Below are 24,125 nucleotides of genomic sequence, written 5' to 3'. Positions count from 1 at the left end.
ATCATCATTGATCTGGTATATTACTTCTTGAACACAAACTAGTCTTGCTTTGTTTATTCCATGTTTTTCAACTTAAGCCCACCATTCAATTGCCTTGGCTCTTCTTTAATAAGGACCAAAATACTTTGAGTCAACAATCTCTTCTTGGTACAACAATGTTATTCAAGAGGTGACACACCTATCCGACAATGTAAAGACCAATTTTAGCTTAGCATCACGACGAGTGTTCTGTCACACCAAACAATTGTTCCTGCATCCTTGTTGATCTATATTATTTTACTAAAAAGTGTGATTTTATTTTGTAGGGACTAAAAACAAAATTCTGAATATTTATAGGGACTAAAAACTTAATTAACCCTTATTTTATTACATAATATACTAAAAATGTTAGACTTCACATATTATTTTACTCGCCTTTACAAAAAGTTGCAGGGCAATAAACTATCATTTGAAGATTACAACTTGAAAATCCTATAAATTTTGTTCAACTAACAAAATATATTCTATTTATTTTGTCCAAAGATAAGTATGCAGAGATTGTCTTTTTTATATGACATTCCATCACTATGACCAAGTGTTTCTAACATCATCAATGGGTATGCTTTTCGATGAACCAAGCATATTAAAATCCACTTGGACATAAGCTTTTAACAAGTATCACGACATACAAACCAATCATCCCCAACATCATTGTATGTCCAACTTCTTATTATTTTTCGTTTCCTTATTTGATATAAGCATGGCAATTTGGACCTCTTGTTATACATGAAACAAATTGTAGGAGATCAAAAGCCTTAACCTCAACATACCAACAAGAACTTAGAAACATATATCTCAAACTAAATTATGTTGAAAGATAATTAATTTGGTGACATAAAAATCTTACCAAAAAGGTAATGTAGATAACTCTTCAAACCATTCAAATCACTTTACATTCTTCTCTCCTGTCCAACTATTTTATTATTATTCAAACTATACCATTAAAATTATTATTATTATTATTAGAGTTAATAGTATTTACTCACTGTAATATAGGTCATTTCCGGTTTTCCCCCTGTAAAATATTTTCTTTGGATTTTGTCCTTGTAATTTGAAAATTTTTTGGTTTTAGACCTTCATGAAAAATTTTGCCCCCTATAATTTGAGGAAATTTTGGTTTACCGCCACAATTTGAGCAAATTTCGATTTACCTCCCTATTAATTTGAGGAAATTTCGGTTTATCCCCTGTCATATCATCGATTTTGTACAGTCAAAATTCATGAAGGTCCAAAACCAAAAAACTTCAAATTACAAGGATGGAATCCAAAAAGAAAATTTTACAGGGGGAAAAACCGGAAATGTCCTATATAACAGGGGGTAAAACACTATTGACCCTTATTATTATTAAGCAATGATTTAAACAAGGGTTAATAGTGTTTTACCCCTTGTAATATATATCATTTCCGGTTTTGCCCCCTGTAAAATATTTTTTTGGGATTTCGTCCTTGTAATTTGAAATTTTTTTATTTTGGACTGTCATGAATTTTGACTGTAAACCAAAATTACAGAGAGTGAAATTTTTCATGAAGATCCAGAACCAAAAAATCTTCAAATTTCAAGGATGAAATTCAAAAAAAATATTTTACAGGAGAAAAATCGGAAATGACATATATTAAAGGAGGTAAAACACTATTAACCCTTTAAACTAACGTATAAATGTTAAACAATGTTTGTTAGAATGATTTAAACTAACGTATATAAGTGAAATTAAAACATGATTTTGTCTTGAAAAGATAAGATTATAATTTTATTTTGTGGTGGTCGAGGTTTGAACTTCATACCTTACATATATTATGCTTACCAACTAAACTAAACTCAAGGTAAAGATTCTAAATATTTACTATGGAATGTAAAAATTTTAATAAATTTTTTCTATTTTTAATGTTATAACACATGTCTTAAGAACACGGTTAAGAAACAAAATAATATTTTCTCTTTTGTGAATCTAACAATTTATCTTTCTCCTCTAAACAAAACAAAAAAAAAATATGAGAATTGTTGTTGACACATTATCTTTGGCTGAGAAACACTAGTAATTTACCCAAATGCCCCTCGACAGTTAACTGCCGAATTATGAAACCTGTTGCAGTTATTTGCCGAGGAAAACTTCGGCAGTAAACTACCGAGGAAAACTGAAAACTTCTGCAGTTAACTGCCGAGGAAACCTCAAACTTTTTTTTTTTTTTACAAAAACCATAAATATTCTTTGAGAATATTTTGCGGTCTTTATCATTTTTCATTGATTTTTCTTAATAATTTGTTTTTAATTTTATTGATTTGCCTTCCTTATTTATTTTAATTGTATTACTCATTTGATCTTCTTCTTTTTTGGTTATAACTGCTTTGATCTTCAACAATAGTGAATATTCTATTTCCAAAGAACTTTCACGGAATTTTCTTCTTTTATTTCCTTTTTACGGAAATATTCACAATTATTTTAATTGTATTAGTCATTTGATCTTCTTCTTTTTTGGTTATAACTGTTTTGATCTTCAACATTAGTGAATATTTTATTTCCAAAGAACTTTCACGGAATTTTCTTCTTTTATTTCCTTTTTCTTTGTTTTAGGCTTAACATTTAAGTCCTCAAAAAACATTTCAATAAGTGTAAAAATTAAGTATTTGAATATTGTTTTGCAAATTACTTAAATAAAAAAAAATCTTTGTACACAATTATTTTAATGTAGAAAATATAACAACATATTATACCTTAAAAAAAATCGTTGTGCACAATTATTTTAACGATTTTTTTATTATTATTGGTATTTAAGTAATGTGCAAAACAATATTCAAATGTTTAATTTTTACACTGATTTAAATGTTATTCTTATTAAGATATATACGCATAAGTATAATACTGCAATTATTTGAAACGTACCAAAATAATGATTGAAACATTCAAAATCAATAAATATTATTAAAGACAATTTATGGTTTTTGTCAAAAAAAAAAAGTTTGTTATTAATGACAATTTATGGATTTTGTCAAAAAAAAAAAAAAACAGGTTTGAGGTTTCCTCGGCAGTTAACTGCCGAAGTTTTCAGTTTTCCTCGGTAGTTAACTGCCGAAGTTTTCCTCAGCGGTTAACTCCAGCCGTATTTCTAAAACTTCGGCAGTTAACTGCCGAGGGGCATTTGAGTAATTTACTCGTGTAGCACAACCAAACCAAACGTGGGGAAGAGCAATTCTCAAAAAATATTTACCTTTGCACCGTAAAAACCGATTAAGAAGCAGATCATGAGTGACAAATGCTTGAAATGAAATTCAGTAAAAAATTGTGAGCAGTAAAAAAAGTTGAAGGAATAAAAGGGATGAAAAAAATGGAACAACGGCGTCAAGATCCACCAACCGCAGCAAACAGACGAAGGCCGCTGTGGCGACCTATGTCGACGCAAAACGCAGCTACCGGCGGCGACAATTCAGCGAAGGCAGTAGTCGCCGAGCAAATCTCACAGACAGTGCAATCAACATCAAACCTTCTTCACCTCATGCAACACTCTTCTCCTGCTCAGGTACTTTCTTCTCTTCCTCAATATCATTCATAATTCAAATTCAACATCAAAATGAATAGAAAATTGGAAAATTGATTTTGTTTCAAATTGATTTTAATTGAAAATTGATGTTTAGTGAACCTTTTACTAATTAGTAAAGTGCCAATGAAGACACACTGGACATGACACTGACACGTCGGCATTGGTAGTAGTTAAAGAGAATTACATAATTGAATGTAATCACATGTGTGTATCATGTCCAGTGTCAGACATGCCTTCGGTCGGAAGCTATGAACTATGAAGCTCGGGCACACACAGACACGATAAGACATAATTTAATGTAATCAGTAATCACATGCGTCGTTGTTGTATTGGACACTGACACGTGCCAGACACCGGGCACGGTTTCAATCTAAAGTTAGATTGTCGTACTAAAAAGATCAGAAGTGTTTGTGCTACATATGTGATTATTGATGTTGTTGTTTGATTTCTACTTTTTTAGGGTCTTGACTTTTGACTTGTTTTGTAGGCTAAACTTGTTAAGCTTCCCAAGAATCTTTTGGCGAAGGTTTCTACTGTTAAGAACACACAGCAGGTAATTGAATTGATGAAATGTTGTTGTTGAGTGTGAGCAAACGTTTGAAGTGTGTGTAATGGTTTTGGTTTTGTTGTACAGGTTTTAGAGCAGTTGCCGAGAGTAATATCGTCTCTGGATGCACACATGGAAAATGGGTTGCAAAAGTTAGAATCTTTTCTTCTCTAATTGATAAGTCATTATGACTGTGTTGTATTATTATCGTTATACATGTATATTTTGAATTCAAGTGGCTTTTGAAATGTTATTATCATGAGCTTTAACTTCGTGCTGAAACTGTTATATTCATCTTGAATATATATTCTATCGATGGCTACTGATTACATAAAACAGCGATTTGTTCAAATTAGTATGTTACATAATAGCACTATAGCGCCTGCCTATGTAACTGCTATTTGGCAACACTTTTTATTAATCCCGTGTTGCATAATAAAAGTGGTTTGTTCAAATTATGTTAAGCTATAGCCGCTATTTTGACAACATTGATTCGAAGTCGCTGCAGTTATTTTCTTTTAACTTTGTATCAGTGTAGGATATGTTTTTTATATATTGCTGATTTGAGTTCAAAATTTGTAGTGTTCCACAGCTGAAGACTGTCGTTCAGTTACTTGCAAATATGGAAAGTAGCCAGCTTAGTTCACTATCCCGAACCCATGTTCTTGAGAAGGTATGGATATGATGATAGTTTTGTCGTTGATTTAGTCGTAAATATTCGCCTTATGATTGTGACCGAGGAACATGGCTTCGTTGGGTGAAGCCCCGACAGCACAGTTTTTGTTGTTCATCTAAATCTAATGTTCTCTATAATGAAAACCTTTATCTGTCAGAGAAGAAAGAAAGGACACTTTTTTTATAAAAAGCTTGTGTGTGAGGTCAACTTTAATGATGAATCATTTTCAATTGTTTTCACCTATCAGGAACATGAACCAGGAAACCAGTCACAAGGGACAGATTAATCTAACTTTGGCTGCTTGGGAGTTTCCCCTTTGATCAGTTCATGCAGAATTTTTCAATGCTTTGGACTGATCATCCTTGACTTCATCCTACCAGCTATGTTTCTTCTTGTGTCTTTCTGCAAATCAAACAACAAAGATTTGTCCCTTCTTTTGTATAATGTAAATGGTGATTCAACTGTAGAAAGCTGTCAATATTATGACTTATGAGTGATAATGTGCCAAATTTTCAGACTGGGAATCTTGACTAATGAGTTCAAGGTCATGCTACTAATTGATGGAGAACAATTGTCAACATATGTATGTATGTGTTCACATTTTTAGTTTGTGTTTTTTTTTTTTGTTTTTCGATTTTGATGACTGAACCTTTGCCAACTGTTTTGTGCAAAGTGATGCATCTTTTATTTATTTAAATCAATTTTTTTTTTCTTGTTAAGAAATGTACACTTTACAAAGCAGAGAACATCCACTCACTTCTATTATAGCACTTCTACTACCTAAGACAGCATAAACGGTTGCATCCAATGTTTAATATGCTGATTATATCAATGCTAAACTCAGTAGCATAAAATTATTTTTCTAAAAATCCTAAACAAACACAAAAATGATAAAAGTAATTTTTTTATAAAAAAAATCTAAAACAAACACACCCTTAAACTGTTTGGGTGTTTCTCTTTAGGCCCAATATCTCTAAGGCTCTCTAAATAGACATCCAGTAGTTATCTATCGGATGAACGTTTATTTGTCAAACATACATCTGGTAGATAACTACCAAAAGTGTATTTAGGGTGTTTTAGAGATATTGAGCGGGCGGGCCTAAAGAGAAACGTTCAAATTGTTTCTGGTGCGGGAAATGCAATCTTATCATTGAATGCAATACATTCAAACCTGTATCATGTTTTTGACTCATTTGTGCACCTATTCGTAATAGATAGTCCTGCAAAGGTCTTAGATCCTGCTATTCAAGGACAAGTTATGGGATTATCATTGCATCAACCAAAGTTTGCAACCATACAACCAAGAAAACAAGAGTGAAGCTTCAGAATGATTGCAAAGTTCTCAATTGGAGATTGAATTTTGCTTATTGCCCCCCAAAGTGGTTCGCTTTGTAACTCCCGAACGGCTTTTCTGTGTGTTTATAAGCCCTTTACGACTTGGAAACGTTGTTTTGTAGACTTAAAACAGCAAATAAGGAGCAAAAGAGTAGTCATCTTTAAGATTTTTGCAGTTTCCTAGGAAAAATATTGAGACCACTGGTACTTGAATACCAGTGTCCACTTTTTCAAACTTCAAACAATCAAATTGGTTGCAAACCTCCTCATTGATTTGTCTAGCTAAGTAATTTTGTATTAAACAACACACCAACGTGTTTTACTCTCACATAGTACAGTGAATTATTTTGTGGTTAGAATTGGATTGGAAGGTTAGTGTGTCACATGTATCGTGAGGCTGACAAGTGTGTCGAGGTCGATGCTTTAACAATCAATGATGTGTGAAGATGGCTCTAATGTGATTTTTTAGAAGCAATGTCCGACTCATATTAAACATTTATGATTTATTAACCATGTTGGAGCAACCACTCCACGGTTAGTTAAAATGTAATTTCTCTTTTTTTGGTTCCTTACATCTTTTCATTAAATAAAAAAATAAAAGAAGTTGCTTCAAAACTTTTGATGTTGTAGTCTCTCGTTATCCCTTAATTTTTTCTTTTTCTTCTACCAATCTTCAATTAACTGAAGACAGAATTTATTTTTTGTTGACCAAACTTAATAGAGAACTTGTTATCGATAATACTGTTAATATCAAATAGTAATATGAAGTTTTTTTTTTTTAGAGAAAATAGTAGTATGAAGTTAAATAGTTATATTTAGTTCAAATGTAATTATCTATGGGAGTTTCTACGGTACACCCTTAAATTAAGGTGTACCGGTACACCTATTTCATAATTCAATAAGTTAACAATCATTTTTATGTAATAAAGAGATGTCTATCGACTTTTATATTTTAAAAAATATCATTTCATAAGAAAAAATATCATTTCATCGTTTATAAGAATCATACTAATTTTTTAACATTTTATCAAAAAAATAATCAATATTCAATAATATGAGTATTAAAAATTAAAAAAATTTGAATTTTGATTTGCCGACACTTTTGAAAAATAAAATATAATTATTATAATTGTAACTAATAGAAAATATATTTTTTCTAAGAAAAAAATATTCATTAAACTATTCATTTAATATATGGGTGTACCGGTACACTCAATTTTTTTGAGTGTACCGATACACTCAATTTTTTTGAGTGTACCGTAAAAATTGCCATTATCTATTGTTTTTTAATAATTTGTGTGCAGGTTCCATGTAACATCAATTGTTAAGAAATAGATTGAAGTCCAAAGTTGGTTATAAATGTTCCCTTCTATCATTGTGTAATTTATGCTAGTCAGTAATCATGTTTCCACATTTATCTATACCTTTTGCAAAACAAAACAAAAAATAAAATACTACTCATGAGTTAAAAACAATAAATAAAAGCAAGAATAAAAAGCAGTGCTAAGTTATTTCTTGTTTTTTTTAACTAGTCTGATGTTTACAAATTTATCTCATAAGATGAATAAGTAGAGTATCTGAAATTTGAACTCCGATCCTTACATATATTAATTACAATTCGAGATGTCATTTTTTTAAATAAATTTTAATTACTCGAATGATTAATTTATATGGTAGCGCGCGACATATATTGGTATTATTTACAACAAGAATATGTATTATTAACAAGAATATTCTTGAAGTACAATGTTTAAACACTAGGCACCAAACACGATCATGTTTATTAACACAACCGGACCATGTTTCTTGCTGCCAGTCCAATTTTCCACTTGTTTTCTTCCAAATAGACAATGAGCTTCATTTAGTGGTTCCCACCACTTTCAGAGGCTAAAATTCTTCAGAAACAAAACACCATAAACCGCAATTATGAGAACTAAATAAAACCAAACAAAGAACATAATAAATTTGATATAAATGAACTATGAATGCATGCAAAAGTCACAGAAAACATGATGCAGTATGGACTGTCAAATTGACCTAAGTTTAAAAACTTGTTTGTACTCAAGCAATTACTATCGTCCAAACAAGAAGAACAAAGAGAAACGTTGAGTAAAAAAGTAAAAACCCAAGATAACAATTCCATATATGGGGGCAGTAATTAAAAAACAACAGAGACATATATATCGAATGCAATTAAAGATTTAGGTCCCTTCAAATCATGCTTTTGACTGATTTAGGCACTTTGCTAACTTTTCTTTCCGTTCTAAATTATAAGTCGTTTTAGATATATTTTATAAATATTAAGAAATTTAGTTAATCTTATATAAAATAAATAAATTATAAAGTATTTCATAAAATTATCGTTCATTAATGGCATGAGAAAAATAAATTAAAACAATTTGAAAAAAAAAAGTAACCGATAAATAGGTGTGGGGTTGCCGGGTATATCCGGAACCTTTACAATTTTATGTTTTGTTGTCACGAGTTGTGTGCGTCTTGCACGGACTTGATGAGAATAATATTAGCGGTTTAAAAAAAAAACAAGTTAAATAGGAAAATAAAATTAATCGTTAATTGATTTTGTAAAGTGCTTATATTTTATCCATGTGAGCTTAACTCAGTTAGTAGGGATATTGCATATTATATGCAGAGGCGGGGGTTCGAATTCTGGACACTCCACTTCTCCATATTTAATTGTGTGAGCTCTAGCAACTAGACTACTTGACAAAAAAAAAATCTTATATTTTAGAACAATTTTTTTTTCTTTTCAAAATGACTAAATAATTTACGTCGGAGGAATTACTCTCTAAAAGTTTAACTTAGGGGGGTGTATTGGATTGAGATTTTAAAAGACTGTTTTGATAGAAAAAATCTTGAAGATTTTAAAAGACTTTGTTGGATTGTATTGATTTTGTGGGATTTTAAAAGACTTTTTTTGAAAGACTTTTTACAATCAAGATTCTTTACAAGATTTTAATGGATTCATGATATAGATTTTAAAGGATTTTAAAGATTTTAAAAGGGTCAATAAATTTAAAGATACATTACAGACCAAAAAATCTCAAAAACAAAAGTACAGTTATAAATCAACCGAAAAAAAAAAAACATTGAATCAATGAGTGTAATATTTCTTCAAAAAAAAAAAAAGACTATTAGATAATATACTATTAGCAGGTTGATTGATCTTAAAAATTCTGGACATATGATATCAAAATAAATAGACCTAAAAATAAGTTATGTTAGTTTATTGAATACCAATGAACGTAAAATTTTGATTTTTATAATAATTTGATATATAGGTAGATTGTAAATTAACCACAAGATTATACAGTACATTCTTTTTTTTAATGAACGTAAAAGTTATGTTAAGAAAAGTGCAAGTTAGAGGCATGATGATTTCGACAATAAGTTTGCCAAACAAAATATATAACATGCCATTGTTACAGTAGAACAGAAAAGAATTTGGAAGAAACGTAAAAAAAAAATAAAAAAAAATGAATTTGGAAGAGTATTACAAAATCTCAAGGCTATATGTGGGAGATAGAAAAGTCTCAAGGCTAGGTGTGAGATTGTTAGTAGGTACATTTTACACTAAACAATCTCACAAAATCCATTACTCACAACAATCCATTAAAATCCGTAGAGTTTTGAATACCAGTAGACAATTTTTAAGTTATGCAAAATCTCAATTGAATACCACTGGATTTCATTAGACTCATTAAAAAATCTTGAAAATCCTAATTGAATACCACAAGAATGTTTTACATTCCTTAAAAATCTTGATTGAATACCACAAGACTTTTATAAAACAAAAAAGTCTTTTAAAATCCTTTGAAATCTCAATCCAATACACCCTCCTTACTTTTAAAGAACAAGTTCTACCATAGGCTTAACAGCCAGTAATCTCCACTATTGTATCCATTGACATTTTTGTTTTCTTTCACCCTATTTTTTGTCTTCCCCTATTATTAATAAGGGGAACTAATAACTAACACGAGAACATCAGAACATTATTTTTATCATATCTTTTCATGTACTTAGATGCTCCATTAGTTGTACTCTAAAAGACACTGTCAAGATTAGTGGACTTTCATAATGAAAGGATCGTCTTCTTAAGCTCAGGGCCGAGCTCAGGCTCGGCCTTGAGAGGTGCAAACATCTCAACTGAGTTGTGCCTCCTCTAAGGATGGGTCTCAAATTTCTTTTTTTATACGCAGTAGTATACTATCCTCCAATAAAATAAAAAATTATTTCATTCCCTCACAAGTTGAAACGCGTTCTCTAGTTTCACATTTCACGCTCGTCGCTCGCTCATCAGTCATCACCGATTTTCTTCCATTCCATCACCGATTCACAACCATCATCACTGATCAATCATCGACTGATTCACATCATCAGGCTTTCCTTCTTCACCAAATCATCACTGATTCACGTAGACTCTCAACTCTCAAGGTTTCAATCAATTTTCCCCTTTCCAAAACAACACTGTCTGGTAAGTAAATAAACTCTCTTTCATTAATTTGAATGTTGAAATTGCTAAAATAGAGATTGATAGAGATTTGTTGAATGTTGAAAACAACACTGTTTCAAATTTCAATCGGTTTTCCCCTTTCCAAAACAACTCTGTTTGTTGAATGTTGAAATTGCTAAAATAGAGATTGATAGAGATTTGGTTGATTATTAACAGAATTGCTAAAACAACATTGTTTGTTGTGCTGCCAGCTTTGTGCGCGCATGGCTTTTGGTGGTTTTGTGCAGGTTTCATTTTCTGTCCTCTTGTTTTAACCTTTTAGGTCTATTAGAATTAGTTCCTCTTGCTTTTGGTGTTAGGTGGTGGTTCCTCATGTATACGGTAGTCATTTTCACCTTTGGGTGTACCGCATATATACGACACCTTGTATTTATCTTGTAAAAAATATAAATAGAACATTGCTCTTTTAAAAAAAATACGTTTTGATTTTATCACTGACCTCTTTTTATTCCCAGAGCCGAGCCTTCGAATTCTCAGGGACGGTCCTGATTAAGCTACCATTTTAAGATCTATCGATCGATATACATCTTATCTTATCTTATTTCATCAATTTGTACTATTAACAATTTAGGGTTTCAACAAAAAAAAAAAACAGGGACGGATAGGGTTCTAATAAAATTACATGCAATAAGGCAAATGTTATTCATTCAATAAACTATATCTCTTTCTTCTGCCATCATGCATCCCAACCTTTTTTTTTCTTCATGAACTCACCAAAACCTCTACTCTCTTTCTTCTCATTTTTTTTTCTTCTAAAAATGGCATCTCTCTTCTTCTCTCATCAGTCATAACCCTCTCTCTTTCTTCTGGATCTTCTCCACCCTCCCCTTCTGTGCTCACTCTCTGCAAATTCTGTGACATTTGGATCGTGCATATCTACTACAACTTCTTCAATTGGTGAATTCGTCTATGAGTCTCTAAACACATGGATTCACACCGCCAATGGGTCCATCTCCATGATCCCTTGCTCCGATGTCAAACCTTCCGTGGTTGACAATCATAGTTCGCCATAAGGTCAATAACATATGGCTTGAAATCAACCTTCTCCTTCTTCTTCCTTCTCATTCGGTACCACTCTCTCTCTCTCTCTCTCTCTCTCTCTCTCTCTCTCTCTCTCTCTCTCTCTCTCTCTCTCCCTCCCTCTCTCATATCTATTAATTACTAAATGATTAAATAATGGGTGTAAAAAAAAAATTGCTAAAAGTTTCGGAATGATTATAGATGTTTATGATTTCTTTTAAAGAATTAATGATCTGATTACGTGTATGGTTTATTTGGAGATTTGTAGAATTCTAAATAGTGAACATTCTTATAAATGCATGACCTAATATGTATGTAGATCAAACAAAAACTTATATGAAATTTCTTTCATATATGTTGTTGAAGGATTTCAATTCATTTATGTGATCATTATTATTTTTATTAATGGATTTTTACACGAATAATTTGTTTTACATTTTTTCCGAATTGAATTCATGACACTAATTTTATCCACCACAATTTCAAACAATATTATATTTTATATATCATCTGTACGAAACATGTGAGCGCGATCTAGTTTATAGAGTAAATCAATACAATATAAATTTAAAATTGTTAAAAACAGAAAAAATGATTATGTCAACAAACTCACAACATTCATGTTAATAGCATAAACCAACCGTGTGTACATATGCCTACAAATACAAACATAACATTTACATTTGCCTCCAAATCTGTAACATTTACTTTGCCAAAGTCATTAATTTTGAATCTACACTTGATTTAAACTACTTTTTTTTAATTAGAATCAAATAAACATTGTATTAAGACGTGAAATCAAAAACACGCTGCACAAAAACTTGAAATCAACACAAGCTACGACGAAATCACAAAAGCATACGATTGAAGATTGAGAAAATACACAAAAATCATTTATTTAACTAAAAAAGATTTTTTTTAAAAGGATGATTTCAAACTAAAATTAACTCTTAATCACCTCTCATTAATAGACTAAAACATAAAAAAAAATGACGACGATTAGTGTTTGAGAAGGAGAAAGAGTGACATAACAAATCTGTTTTTTTTTTTACCAACTTTGTTAAAATTTTATAACCAAATAAAATAAAAATCTATAAAAACACTACTCCCCCGTTCCATAATAACTTAGTCATTTGCAAAAAAATATTATCCTAAAAAAATTGATCTATTTCACTTTTTAATACAATAATAATTACTTTTCACTCAAAAAAAATACAATAATAATTACTTTTTTCTAATTAATATTACTTTTATCATTCTCAATTCAATATATTTTACTTTGTATTTATGATAAGAAGAAATGCACTAATACTTAACTAGATACTCAAAACTATTTTTTTCTCTTTTTTACTTATACATATTTTTTAAATACGTGTGAAATGAACAAAATACTCCGTTATAAAATGAGAGTGAGAGAGAAGTACATGAACACACATGGGTCATGCAAGAATATTTGAGTAACAAACAATGTAAATTAAATATACAAGTTAATTTGTCCCAAATTCCAACTATGTTACCACTGACATTGTAATATTCGTAGCTAAAGACTGTCACAGCTCTGTCACATCACATGACTCAGATCAATAAACTTTATTTTTTTAATCTTTTCTCTCTCAATTCAAAATTTATCCCTTTCTCTCTCTCTCTCTCTCTCTCTAACAATTATCCTCTCATTCATTAACCCATCACTCCGTACACGTGTCACTTACCACAAATCATTGAAAACATCATCAAACCCTGTCCCACAAACATCATCAACGTTCACAAACACTTTTAAAGCTTCAACCTTTGACCCTTTGCCACGTGGAGGGTTATTGTTTAGGACTCATGATAAGGGTTGTTGTAGGGTAGTGTAGAGTGTGTGTGTAGAATAGAAGAAGTAGTAGAGGAAGGTGTTTCGTTTTGTTTGTTTTTGTTGTGTGAGAAAAGAAAAAAGGAATCTTTTTGAAGGTGGAAATGAGAGTATTGAGGTGAAGTGTTGGTGGGTTTTGCTTAGATTTGTGAAATGTGATGAAGGTTTGTGAAAAGTTTTTATCTTGCATTGTGTTTTTTTTTTTTTTGGATGGGTTGTTTCTGTACTTGTTTGGATCTTAGGTTTGAGATAATATCTTTATTTTTTCTGGGTTTTTCATGTTTTTGAGAAAAATTTGATTTTTTTATGTTGTTGATATGTGGAACAATAGGGTCTTTTTTGTTTTGTTTGGTGGGGTTGAGATTTGTTTATTTAGAAATAATTTAAAAAATAAAAATAAATTTTTTGGGGTGGTTCACTGGTTTCTTTAGTTGAAAGCATCCTTTTTTGGTTGTGTTTACCTTAAATGGGTGTTTGTTGAATATAAAATTGGTGGTGTGGGCACACGAATGTAACAGATTGGTTGTTTGGTTTATAAATTAAAAAAAAAATGTTTTTACATTGCTTTGTTTTGTGCAATCATTGCTGTTTGAGTGTTGACATTTTGTGTTTATTGGTGAAATGGTGTTTTATAAGTTCATTTGTGTGTTTTGTTTTGTTGATGTGAACATGGGAATTATGTCTGTGGCAGTCAAAGTTCTAGTCAAATGTGGAAGAAGTTGTTTCATGTTTGTTAATGAGATTGGAAAAATAGTTTCTCATCTTCCTCTAAATTTATAGGTCTATCTAATTTTGTTGTATTTACATTGTAAAATGAGCAAGGATATGTTTTTGTTTTCCAGAAACTCTGTTGAGTTGGTTATTTGTGTGATGCAAAGTTAGGCTTATTTCAGGTTATTGGTTGGTTTCTTAAGGAAGGAACATAGCTCAACAATGTCTACTTTCTACTATTTTTGAACTAAATTTAATGAAACACAATGTCTCTGAAGTTTAACTATGATAAATTTATCAGTTAAAAGAGGATATGATTGAGTTCTGTGTTCCTTGGTTCCATTCTAAATGGACTGGAAATGATGTAGTTTTAATGTCGAAGAATAAGTGTTTGGGGTGAAATATGAATCTAGTTCATTTTATAAGTAAATGTTTTGTTGAAGTACAAAACATTCATGGATTAAGTTATTGATTTGTTATTTGGAAGGCAACCCTACCTAGGGCCTGTTTGGATTGGCTTATTTGAGCTCATCTTCTGGCATAAGCACCTCTGAGTCTGTTAAAAGGAGCTTATGGAATCTACCAAAAAAAAAAAAAAAGGAGCTTATGGAAACAACTTAAGACATGTCCATAAGTTGTTTCCATAAGCTCTCTTAGGATAGCTTATGAAAAAAACTTATAGCTTACATGGAAACAATTTGACGTTATTTTATTTGTTGTTATAGAAATAGTTTATACTTAAGATGTTTACCCCACTGGGCCCTAGTGAGTTAAGGCTTGGTGGTTGTTGTAAGATGTAGTTCACTGAATCTAAGTAGCTGAAACATGACAGGTTTGAATGGTAGGCCATGGACTATGCTGCACTTGAAGTTTACTTGGATTTTTACTAGGGGGGATCACATTCTGATTAGTGATTTGGGAGGAAACTGGACATGAGTATGCTTGTGGGGATATGCTCGAACCGCGTGAATCTGATATTCCTGTCCTGTTTCTGGTCCTGGTTGTACTTCCTTTGGTGGCTTATATCTTACTTGGAAAATGGAGTGAGACTGCTAAGAAGAGAAATAGGATAAATTTGCTTGCTCAATTGGCTGCTGAAGAAGCCTTTAAAGCCGAAGCAAAAATGGCTGTTGCTGATGTAATTCCCCCTCAACCTCAAGTTTTTTATACTCCAAAAAATTATTCTCCAAAGAATGAACTTCATCATGAGTGTGCTAGGTGTTCCGCTCCGGCTAAAACTCGCTGCTCCAGATGCAAACTTGTTAGATACTGGTAATTTTCTTTTAACAAATTGTATTCTTTTTCCTCTTTCTCTATCTTAGATACAATGTGGAAGTATGCTTTGAATTCTAATCATGGTATCTGAAAGATTTAATTCAGATAGATACGCTGTTGGTGTAAAGATTTTTCCCTCTTTCAATCAATCGTTTGTTAGATCATTAAAAGCGTTTGACATCAACCATATCTACTTTTAAAGTCACATATATAAATGGATGTGATTTCTTCATGATGTACATTTTTACATTGTTAGAATATCCAAATTTAAACTCATATCTGAATAGGGAATAAATATGAAATATCCAGGAATTAGATTAAAGTTTTATACTACACCAAATGAAAAGTACACTACATTTGGAATAGTGCCCGGTTTGTACTCAGATAGGTGATATCCAAACTAGTACTTGGCAAGAAATGTGCTAGTTTTTTAGATAGGTTGTAAAATAAATATTTAGGTGGGGTTACTTGTTGCAATATAAATATATTGAAACTTTAGTATCTATTATTTAATTGAATCACTTCTTCTATAACATTATTGTTATGGAAAATTATCTGTTTGACATAGAGATTATTATTTCTTAAAATTTGAGCTCTAAGTGGTTTGCAGCTCTGGGAATTGTCAAATAATCCACTGGAGGCTATTTCACAAACAAGAGTGTCTGCCATTGGAAACTCATAATTCAAGCTCGTTTCCTATGGCTTTTCCGGTTGAGGAATTCGGTCACGGAAGTGCCTTTTACGAAAATTCAAACAACCCTTACTTTGGTTGCAATTTGAACCAGACTTTAAGGGCGAGTGAACCTTTGGACAATTTGGTTCACCCTCCGACTGGCACCACCGCCGCTTCTGCTACAGTCGATTTTTCTCCATTTAATGGTTCTCAACCTTCCGCTTTGGAGAGTAGACCTTCCCATAAATCCAACAGAGAAACACGGCGAAGAGATAGCGGTTCTATTTATGAATCTTCTGATTGTAAAGCGACCACTTCTCAGGAGACATTTATGAGACAGAAGGTTTACTTGTTTTACTTTGATATCAAATTGACATACACTTTGTACATACACTAATCCATTTTCAACTCTGATCATTATCCTTAATTGTTGCTGCAGTCAAGAAAGAGTAATGATTCTGTGTCGGAGGAAGAAACCTCAAAGATCAATTCTAATGGCTTTGGAGTATATACTCATGAACAAGATGGTTCAAGAAACACAATGGATGAGGATGATAACTATCAAAATCAATATGAAAATGCATTTGCACCAAGAAACAAAAACGGAAGCTATAATGTGTCGAGCGCTGCAAACAGTGATGAAGGCGTTGATGAATTTGAAACAAACGTCGTCACCAAAGGAGGACACCATCATTCCGATGAAGCAGCGCAACACAAATGCTCCTCTGAAACGACAGTTAAAGGAAGTGCAAAGGCTAAAAAGCCATCACATACATCAAAGGCCAAACTTTCTAAATCACCAAAGTCAACATCAAAGACGTCAATAGACTTTTGTGACCCTGAAATAGAGAAGAAAGGGAAAATTCCTGATGAACCGAGTAAGTACCATTGCCCTTTATTTTCCTCATGTGTTATCTTAATGTGAATGTTTCCTATAATTTGAGTTCACTTTTGTTCTATGTTAAGGTATTCTCATTTGAAAATACTATCTATGCTCATTATGCAGAAGTTGCTGGAAGCAGAAGTACTCTCCCTTTGCATGGTATCAACGGCGTTACAAGTACTGGACTTATGAAAATGATGGGTTTGAGGAAATCAACAAAACATACTGCACTAGCCTCCTCAGAAAGCAATGGAGTAAGATCCAAAAAGGCAAAGAATATAAAGGTTAGTTTTGAGTTTTAATTTGATACACTGTTAATTTAAAATGTTTTACACTGTCAACAAATCACTCATGCGTGTGACTTCATAAAATAGAAACAGTCATGGTTAAAGTCATGATTTGACGATTATGTTTGATTGACATTGTATTTTTTTAAACCGACAGTGGATATGAATTACATCCTAGTTTTTTATGGACGCTTTCAAATTTAATTCCAGTTGTCCTTCTACTTGAAAAGTAATTATTATTCGATTATTAAAAATCGATGCTGTTTCTAACATATTAATGTGTTGATCATGTCCCAGATGTTGTTTCCTTATGAAGACTTTGTCAAGATTTTCCAGAGTGAAATCTTTGGCATATTCCCAAGGGGCCTTTTAAATTGTGGGAACAGGTAAAACTAACATATTACGTAAAATCCTTATTGTCCCTTTTTGGAATATTTGAGTCATTGTTAGATATGCTTTTGTCTCTTCATTTTGCAGTTGTTATGCCAATGCTGTCTTGCAGTGCTTAACTTCTACAAAGCCTCTTGTCGTTTATTTGCTTTATGGATCACATTCGGAATCCTGTATGTCCATTCTCTCTCAATCTTTTCACTTAAACAATAATTCCAATTTGCCTCAAATTCATTTTATTAATAAAATTGATTTTTTTTTCTTCATGAATGCCAGGTTGTGCTAAAGATTGGTGTCTCATGTGTGAGTTAGAGCAGCACATGATGATTTTGAGAGAAATTGGCGCTCCTCTTTCTCCTAGTAGGATACTTTGGCACATGCGGAGCATTAATTGCAACATGGGTGATGGAAGTCAGGAAGATGCCCATGAATTTTTAAGGTGATTTGGGATTATTTCCTATTTATCTTCAATGCTGCAGATTATGAGAATGGTACGATAGATGAGTAGACACAAGTCAAAATAGGATTAGGAATAAATGCATTAAAGAAGACATTAGGGTTGTAAACTTTTACCTATTGTAAAAAAGATAGAATCTTTCTTTAGGTGGTTTTAGACTTATGAAACACTGACACAGACACGCGCGCAGAATACGACACTGATACTAAAATGTAGACACCACAATTTAAGAATTTGGAAGTGATAAAATATAACTACATATGTTTTAAAATTTCACTGCTACATATGTTTTAAAATGCGTGGAGAAGAACTATATAGGCCCAGTAAGTTAGAGGTAGAAGTCCATATGACATGATTTACTATAACTCGATAATATGATGTGTTTTGGTTCATACAGTCAACTTGACCTAGTGTACTGTAATTTTACTGTGCTTGTTTGAAACATACATAGTTAATGCTAAATTATATTATTTGTTGTTTATATAGGCTTCTAGTTGCATCGATGCAATCAATATGTTTAGAGGGACTTGGTGGTGAGAGAAAGGTTGATCCTAGATTGCAAGAAACAACTTTCATACAACATACTTTTGGTGGTCGTCTTCAATCCAAGGTGTGTGTAACCCTTGTCTCGTGATTTTCTTTAGTTTCCTTAAACTTTACATCTTTTTTGATGTCATTTTGAAATTTTAATGTCCACAGGTTAAGTGTTTGAATTGTAGTCATGAGTCAGAAAGGTATGAGAACATTATGGACCTGACGTTGGAGATTTTGGGTTGGGTTGAGTCACTCGAAGATGCACTGACTCAGTTTACTTCCCCTGAAGATTTGGATGGAGAAAATATGTACAGATGTGGAAGGTATGATCATATAAGTTTTGTATTTTCTGCCGCAATCTATTAAGCACTGATATGGACATGTCAACACGTGTAATAATTTGAGAAAATGAGAGTAACTGAATGTAATCACATGTGTCAGTGTCTAACACCGACACATGTCAGACACACCTTCTAACCCTGTGATTTTTACCTTCAATCTTTTTTTTTAAATTTTTTTTATGCATTTTGAATTAGGTGCACTGCATATGTTCGAGCTAGAAAGCAACTGAGCATACATGAAGCCCCTAACATCTTGACCATTGTTTTGAAGAGGTTTCAGGTAAATCACAGCTCTTGTAAAATCGTTCTTCATTTTTTTTATCTTTGCTTGGAATGCTAGACATTGTCTTTTGTCTTGGTGATTGTTCTTATTACTATTTATAGCTTTGGTTGGCGGCTTTAAAATTACTGGCTTTCCAGATTAAGGAAGTTGGTTAAGCAGGGCATAAATAATTTTTTAAAACTTTACTCGGATATGGTAATGCAATCCTTTTCTGTGTAGTAATGATCTAGTATGGAAGGTCAATTTTCTGTGGCCATACAACCTTTTAAAAGTAAAATATTTCTATTATATATTTCTTGTTTTCTTTAAATAAGTATTACTACGAAATAATTATGGGTTTAAATTGTCGTTTTGGTCTCTAAATGTGAGGCAGTGTCACTATAGTCCTGAATATATTGGAATTACAGAGTAACCCTGAGTGTGTCTTTGTTTAGTAATTCAATTGGCTAAACTGACTAACAAAAGACATATTTGTGGACCAAACTAAGTAACGAAACACATTCGAGGATTAAATCCGCTAAGAAAAGACACATTCAGGGATGTTTTGGTAATTTTGATACATTCAAGGATTATAGTAACTATGCTCGACACTTTCAAGGACCATAACAAGTGATTACTCTGATTCTGGTGATGGAAACATTACTTCAATTCGGCCTTCACCAATATCTCATGTTTGTAATTATTGTCTTCTGTAACGTGTGTCTATATCCCATACTTAGATACCAAATAATGTTTTGAATTTCATCATTTTCTTTATATTAACCCTTCGAAATATTTCTTGTTTTGTTCTTTGTCATCAGGAAGGAAGATATGGGAAAATTAACAAGTGCATAACTTTTCCTGAAATGCTAGATATGATTCCTTTTATGACTGGGACGGGTGATATTCCTCCACTGTATGTGCTTTATGCCGTTGTTGTGCACCTCGACACACTGAATGCGTCCTTCTCTGGACATTATGTTTCGTACGTGAAAGACCTACAAGGCAATTGGTTCAGGATAGATGATACCGAGGTAATGTTGTTGCCTTGTTTGCAAGCTTCGTGGTGTGTAATTAACCGGCAATTTATTGTTTGCAGCTGTCATCAATTAACTCTTCCAAAAGCTTAACCTGTTAGGAGAAATTGCATGAACGGTTTTTTTTACCAACAGTAACCATTCCGTCGTTGTGAAACATTTTATACTAATATCTTGTATATTTTATGGAAATAGACTAAAAGAGATCGTCCATTCAGTTTTTGACAAATTTTCCAACTTAATGGCTTGTTACTATATCTTGATTTTACAGCGAAATAATCTAACAGCAGATACAGCGAAATAATCACAACAGCAGATACATGTTTTTAGTCATATTAACCATATTTCACACCAATAATTTGCTTGAAATTTAACAGGTTCAACCAGTACTAGTCAATCAGGTGATGTCAGAAGGAGCATATATCTTATTCTATACGAGGTAGAGACCTAGTTGCTGTCACAGTTATTTACAATTTGTTTCCTTTATCTAACTACACGTTCAGTGAATATGATTTATGAATATAACAAGGTGTCAAAATTCATTAACCATCCACTGAACGTAATTAACCACGACATTGAACATCATTAACCACAATTTTCAGTGTTCAAACACAAATGATGTCCATTAAAAACTCAGATTGTGTTCAGATATGCATGATTTCAAGTGTACAAATATACATGATATCTATTAACCTCGATTTATGTTCAAATATACACATGAAAATCATGGTTATGATGTTCAAATTGCAGTTAATTGTGTTCAGTGGATGATAAATGAGCTGCATTACCATGTTATATCTGTTTACCATTCACTAAACATAATTAACCATGTATTTGAAATGCTTAACCATCCAAATTGTTGCTGAATTTTGTTGTCCAGGGTTGTGTCAAAATAGCACAACTATTGTTTTATCGCATGCAATATATACGCTTCCTTCAGGTTTTAACACTTCATTTTTGGTAGGTCTTCTCCCCGTCCACCAGCAGAATTCACCGGGAAAGCTGCGCAGCAATCAGTTTCTGATTCTTCAAAGCTCTATTCATTGGAAACACAGAAACTGTCTAAACCAGGACATAGCCGGCACGTCAGTCAAAGTTTTGTCTCCGAACCTTCACCAAATACCAGGCCAGAAATCGCCACTCACCTTATGGACACCTCTAATGGATTTGTTAAAAGAAGCACAAATAGAAATGTCCATCCAGTAATACAAACCTATGCCGAAAACGTCAGGCACGAGTTTTCAGATGCCACCACATCAAGTGACTGGTCCATTTTCACAAGTTCAGATGAAGCTTCTTTCACTACTGAGAGTACTAGGGACTCTTTCAGTACTGTGGACTATGCTGATCCCTTTTCCAACATGGATCCAATTTCATCTCTCTTCAATTATACACCAGAAAACAACAACTATATGAAGATTTCACATAGTAGGCCACTAACAAGGTTCTTCCCTAAGAAGGGTCATATTGAAAGAGTGCAGAAAACAACTATATGGGAGTCCTAACTGGTTGAATGATTAGATGGAGTAGGTGCTTTGCCTCAAAATTTTCAATATTTAGTTGATTGAGGCATATAGCTCTTTTAAGCACATATGTATCTTTATTTTTTATTTTTATTGATAATTGTAAAAATGACGGTAGTGATCCTCTGATTATCTATTAATGCATGGAAGTATTTTTCTCGGAATTTGGATTTTCTGCAGTTGAAATTACGCAGTCGCTGCATATCGGAACTGTTGATGTCCGAATGCAAGTTGCCTGATCTCTATCTAATGGCTAGTATTGGCCGACTGCAATGAATCCAGGTCCATTAAGTAAATTGTTTATGAGATTATTATCATCATACTAGTTACACATTATGTATCAATTATTGATTACATTTTTAGCTTACTAGATAAGATATACACCATTCCATTGTTTTAGTCTGAATATGAAATCAAACCATTCCAAATGTCCAAAGTGGAAGGTCCTATCCTGATTATGATATTACTCTTCATTGATAGTTACTGATCTTTTTGCATTTGATGGTAAGCCAGTCTTATTCTGTGATATGCTCCAGATGATGATTTAATCTCCTAAATCAATTGAAAACGAAATGCACCAAGTCCATGTTAGAATATACAATTAATCGAACATTTACACCGTATGATAAAATAAAGTCATTGTTTCCGTAAACTATCCTAGAGAGCTTGAAGAATCAATTGAAAGTAATTTATGAGTCAAGAGATTAAAGGAGTTGAGAAGTTAAATGTCCGGGGTTCGAAACCTGGCAAAGAAGGAAAATGCTAACATAAAAGTTCTTTTCTTAAGTTCTTTCATACAGTGTTACTTACTTGTGCTTATTTCAATAAAGAAGTCGATCCAAACCGTGCCCTAAATGTTACTAGCAAATTTTTAGAATTACCTTAAACCTTCTATCTAAGGTTATAAGTCAATTTAAGAGCATTGCATAAGATCTTGAGTACTAGCTTTCAAACCAGCAGGTTCCACTCCAACAATTGAATCAGTTACAGCTTACAATTGCACCAAACTGTTTTGCTACTACATACACACTTTTCTATCTTTGCTATGTTTATTTTGTTGGGTCAGTTATTTTGGTCAAATGGGTGTGGTTATGTCCAAAGAGCCAAGGAGTTTGACATGCTTGGTAGTGCATTATGCTGAGGAAAATTGCCTTTCACACTTCACACAATGCTAAAAATTACCATGAAATGATAAATTTAACCCCAAATTTCATCGGAGTTAACTATCGTCGGTTAAAATCCATCAGCAGTTAACTGCCGATGAGGTTATATTGGTAATTTCGTGGTGTTTCCTATCAACCTTTGATGTGGGAACAACAAATTTCTATGCTGAGATGTCTACATTGGATAGTGATCTGAATAGTTGTTATACTTGAAATATTTAACAAATTTAGTTATCACTTGCTAACACACTCTATATCAAAAATCTGTGGGTGTATTCTAACAAATATCTATGTAACGAATAAGAGATAACGATCCACGTTTTTTTTACATAATAATGAATAATGTGGTATGTGGGACTTGGTTTATCTTGGGCACCTCTTAATTATTCTCATGCACTTAGCTGTAGATAATGTTGACACCTATCATCATTGAGAATTAGGTACAAGCATGCCTAACCTAATTAGTTTAATCAAGAAAGCTCCTTGATGCTAAGCTTATAAATTAAAAGCACACAACTTGAGCTGACAACAAGCCAATCATTCGATTTGTGAGGCTGGAGTGCATTCATTATCCAGATTTCAATTCCTAACTTGACTTGGTTCCTTTCATGCTGACAAAATAAACCCACTAATGTGACTTTTTTATTTAAATAAAATTCCAAACCTAATTATTGTAAAACAAATAATTAGGATGCATCACCTTACAAACCAGTTTCATAATGTTATCTCTATAAGTTTACTTCATGCTTGTGCTAAGGACCAATAAAACAAATGCACTAAGGTTGATTTTAGACCCCAAACAAGCAAATAAAAGATGTTCGAGTCCTTATCAGATAAAACCTTCATAATGTGATATGAAAAAAGTAATAGTCATTTTAGTCTTTGAATGTGTAATAAATAGTTGCAATAATCCTTTGATGTATCAAAATTTTAAAATAGTCAATGATTGTGCATTTCATTAGTCAAAATAGTCTTTGACGTTAAAATAGTCTTTCAATGATGAGATTAACTATATGACAGTAAGTATTAGAGGGATTGATATGACAATAAGTAAG

At 32.3% G+C, this 24,125-nt stretch overlaps 2 protein-coding genes across 5 annotated transcripts; both read left to right on the top strand.

Moving 5' to 3' along the window:
* Positions 1-3,328: 3,328 nt before the first annotated feature.
* LOC11405253 (tobamovirus multiplication protein 2B) lies at positions 3,329-6,438 on the top strand. Of its 2 annotated transcripts, XR_003009138.2 has the most exons (6): positions 3,329-3,552; positions 4,061-4,126; positions 4,208-4,272; positions 4,703-4,793; positions 5,044-5,379; positions 6,011-6,438. XR_003009138.2 is itself a non-coding variant. In XM_024775966.2 (5 exons), the coding sequence occupies exons 1-5, from the start codon at positions 3,352-3,354 to the stop codon at positions 5,080-5,082; spliced, it is 462 nt and encodes a 153-aa protein (XP_024631734.1). In that variant the 5' UTR covers positions 3,329-3,351; the 3' UTR covers positions 5,083-5,584. The 2 variants fall into 2 exon arrangements, 1 of the variants encoding a protein (XP_024631734.1); XM_024775966.2 differs by lacking the exon at positions 6,011-6,438 and having other exon boundaries at positions 5,044-5,584.
* A 6,922-nt stretch (positions 6,439-13,360) lies between these two features.
* LOC11409255 (ubiquitin carboxyl-terminal hydrolase 15) lies at positions 13,361-22,251 on the top strand. Of its 3 annotated transcripts, none has more exons than XM_003596163.4 (14): positions 13,361-13,698; positions 15,078-15,517; positions 16,131-16,536; positions 16,633-17,071; positions 17,200-17,360; positions 17,661-17,749; positions 17,841-17,926; positions 18,030-18,192; positions 18,697-18,820; positions 18,910-19,067; positions 19,281-19,365; positions 20,169-20,381; positions 20,762-20,823; positions 21,349-22,251. In XM_003596163.4, exons 2-14 carry the CDS (start codon positions 15,198-15,200, stop codon positions 21,887-21,889), a joined length of 2,847 nt encoding a protein of 948 aa, XP_003596211.2. In that variant the 5' UTR covers positions 13,361-13,698; positions 15,078-15,197; the 3' UTR covers positions 21,890-22,251. The 3 variants fall into 3 exon arrangements, with proteins under 3 accessions (XP_003596211.2, XP_039686589.1, XP_024632298.1); XM_039830655.1 differs by lacking the exon at positions 13,361-13,698 and adding an exon at positions 14,096-14,310; XM_024776530.2 differs by lacking the exon at positions 13,361-13,698 and adding an exon at positions 14,096-14,314.
* Positions 22,252-24,125: the final 1,874 nt, after the last annotated feature.

The sequence above is a fragment of the Medicago truncatula genome, chromosome 2 (genome assembly GCF_003473485.1).
Source record: "Medicago truncatula cultivar Jemalong A17 chromosome 2, MtrunA17r5.0-ANR, whole genome shotgun sequence".
Taxonomy (NCBI): domain Eukaryota; kingdom Viridiplantae; phylum Streptophyta; class Magnoliopsida; order Fabales; family Fabaceae; genus Medicago; species Medicago truncatula.
This window is presented reverse-complemented; position numbering and strand designations above follow the sequence as displayed.

What these genes read in the sequence shown, in the direction of transcription:
- LOC11405253 (XM_024775966.2), top strand. Translation starts at nt 3,352, where the DNA reads ATGAAAAAAATGGAACAACGGCGTCAAGATCCACCAACCGCAGCAAAC. An exon ending in ATGGAAAATGGGTTGCAAAA is followed by an intron (nt 4,273 to 4,702) that starts GTTAGAATCTTT and finishes CAAAATTTGTAG; the next exon opens with TGTTCCACAGCTGAAGACTG. An exon ending in GAACCCATGTTCTTGAGAAG is followed by an intron (nt 4,794 to 5,043) that starts GTATGGATATGA and finishes TTCACCTATCAG; the next exon opens with GAACATGAACCAGGAAACCA.
- LOC11409255 (XM_003596163.4), top strand. Translation starts at nt 15,198, where the DNA reads ATGCTCGAACCGCGTGAATCTGATATTCCTGTCCTGTTTCTGGTCCTG. An exon ending in AAAAGGCAAAGAATATAAAG is followed by an intron (nt 17,361 to 17,660) that starts GTTAGTTTTGAG and finishes ATCATGTCCCAG; the next exon opens with ATGTTGTTTCCTTATGAAGA. An exon ending in GTGGTCGTCTTCAATCCAAG is followed by an intron (nt 18,821 to 18,909) that starts GTGTGTGTAACC and finishes TAATGTCCACAG; the next exon opens with GTTAAGTGTTTGAATTGTAG.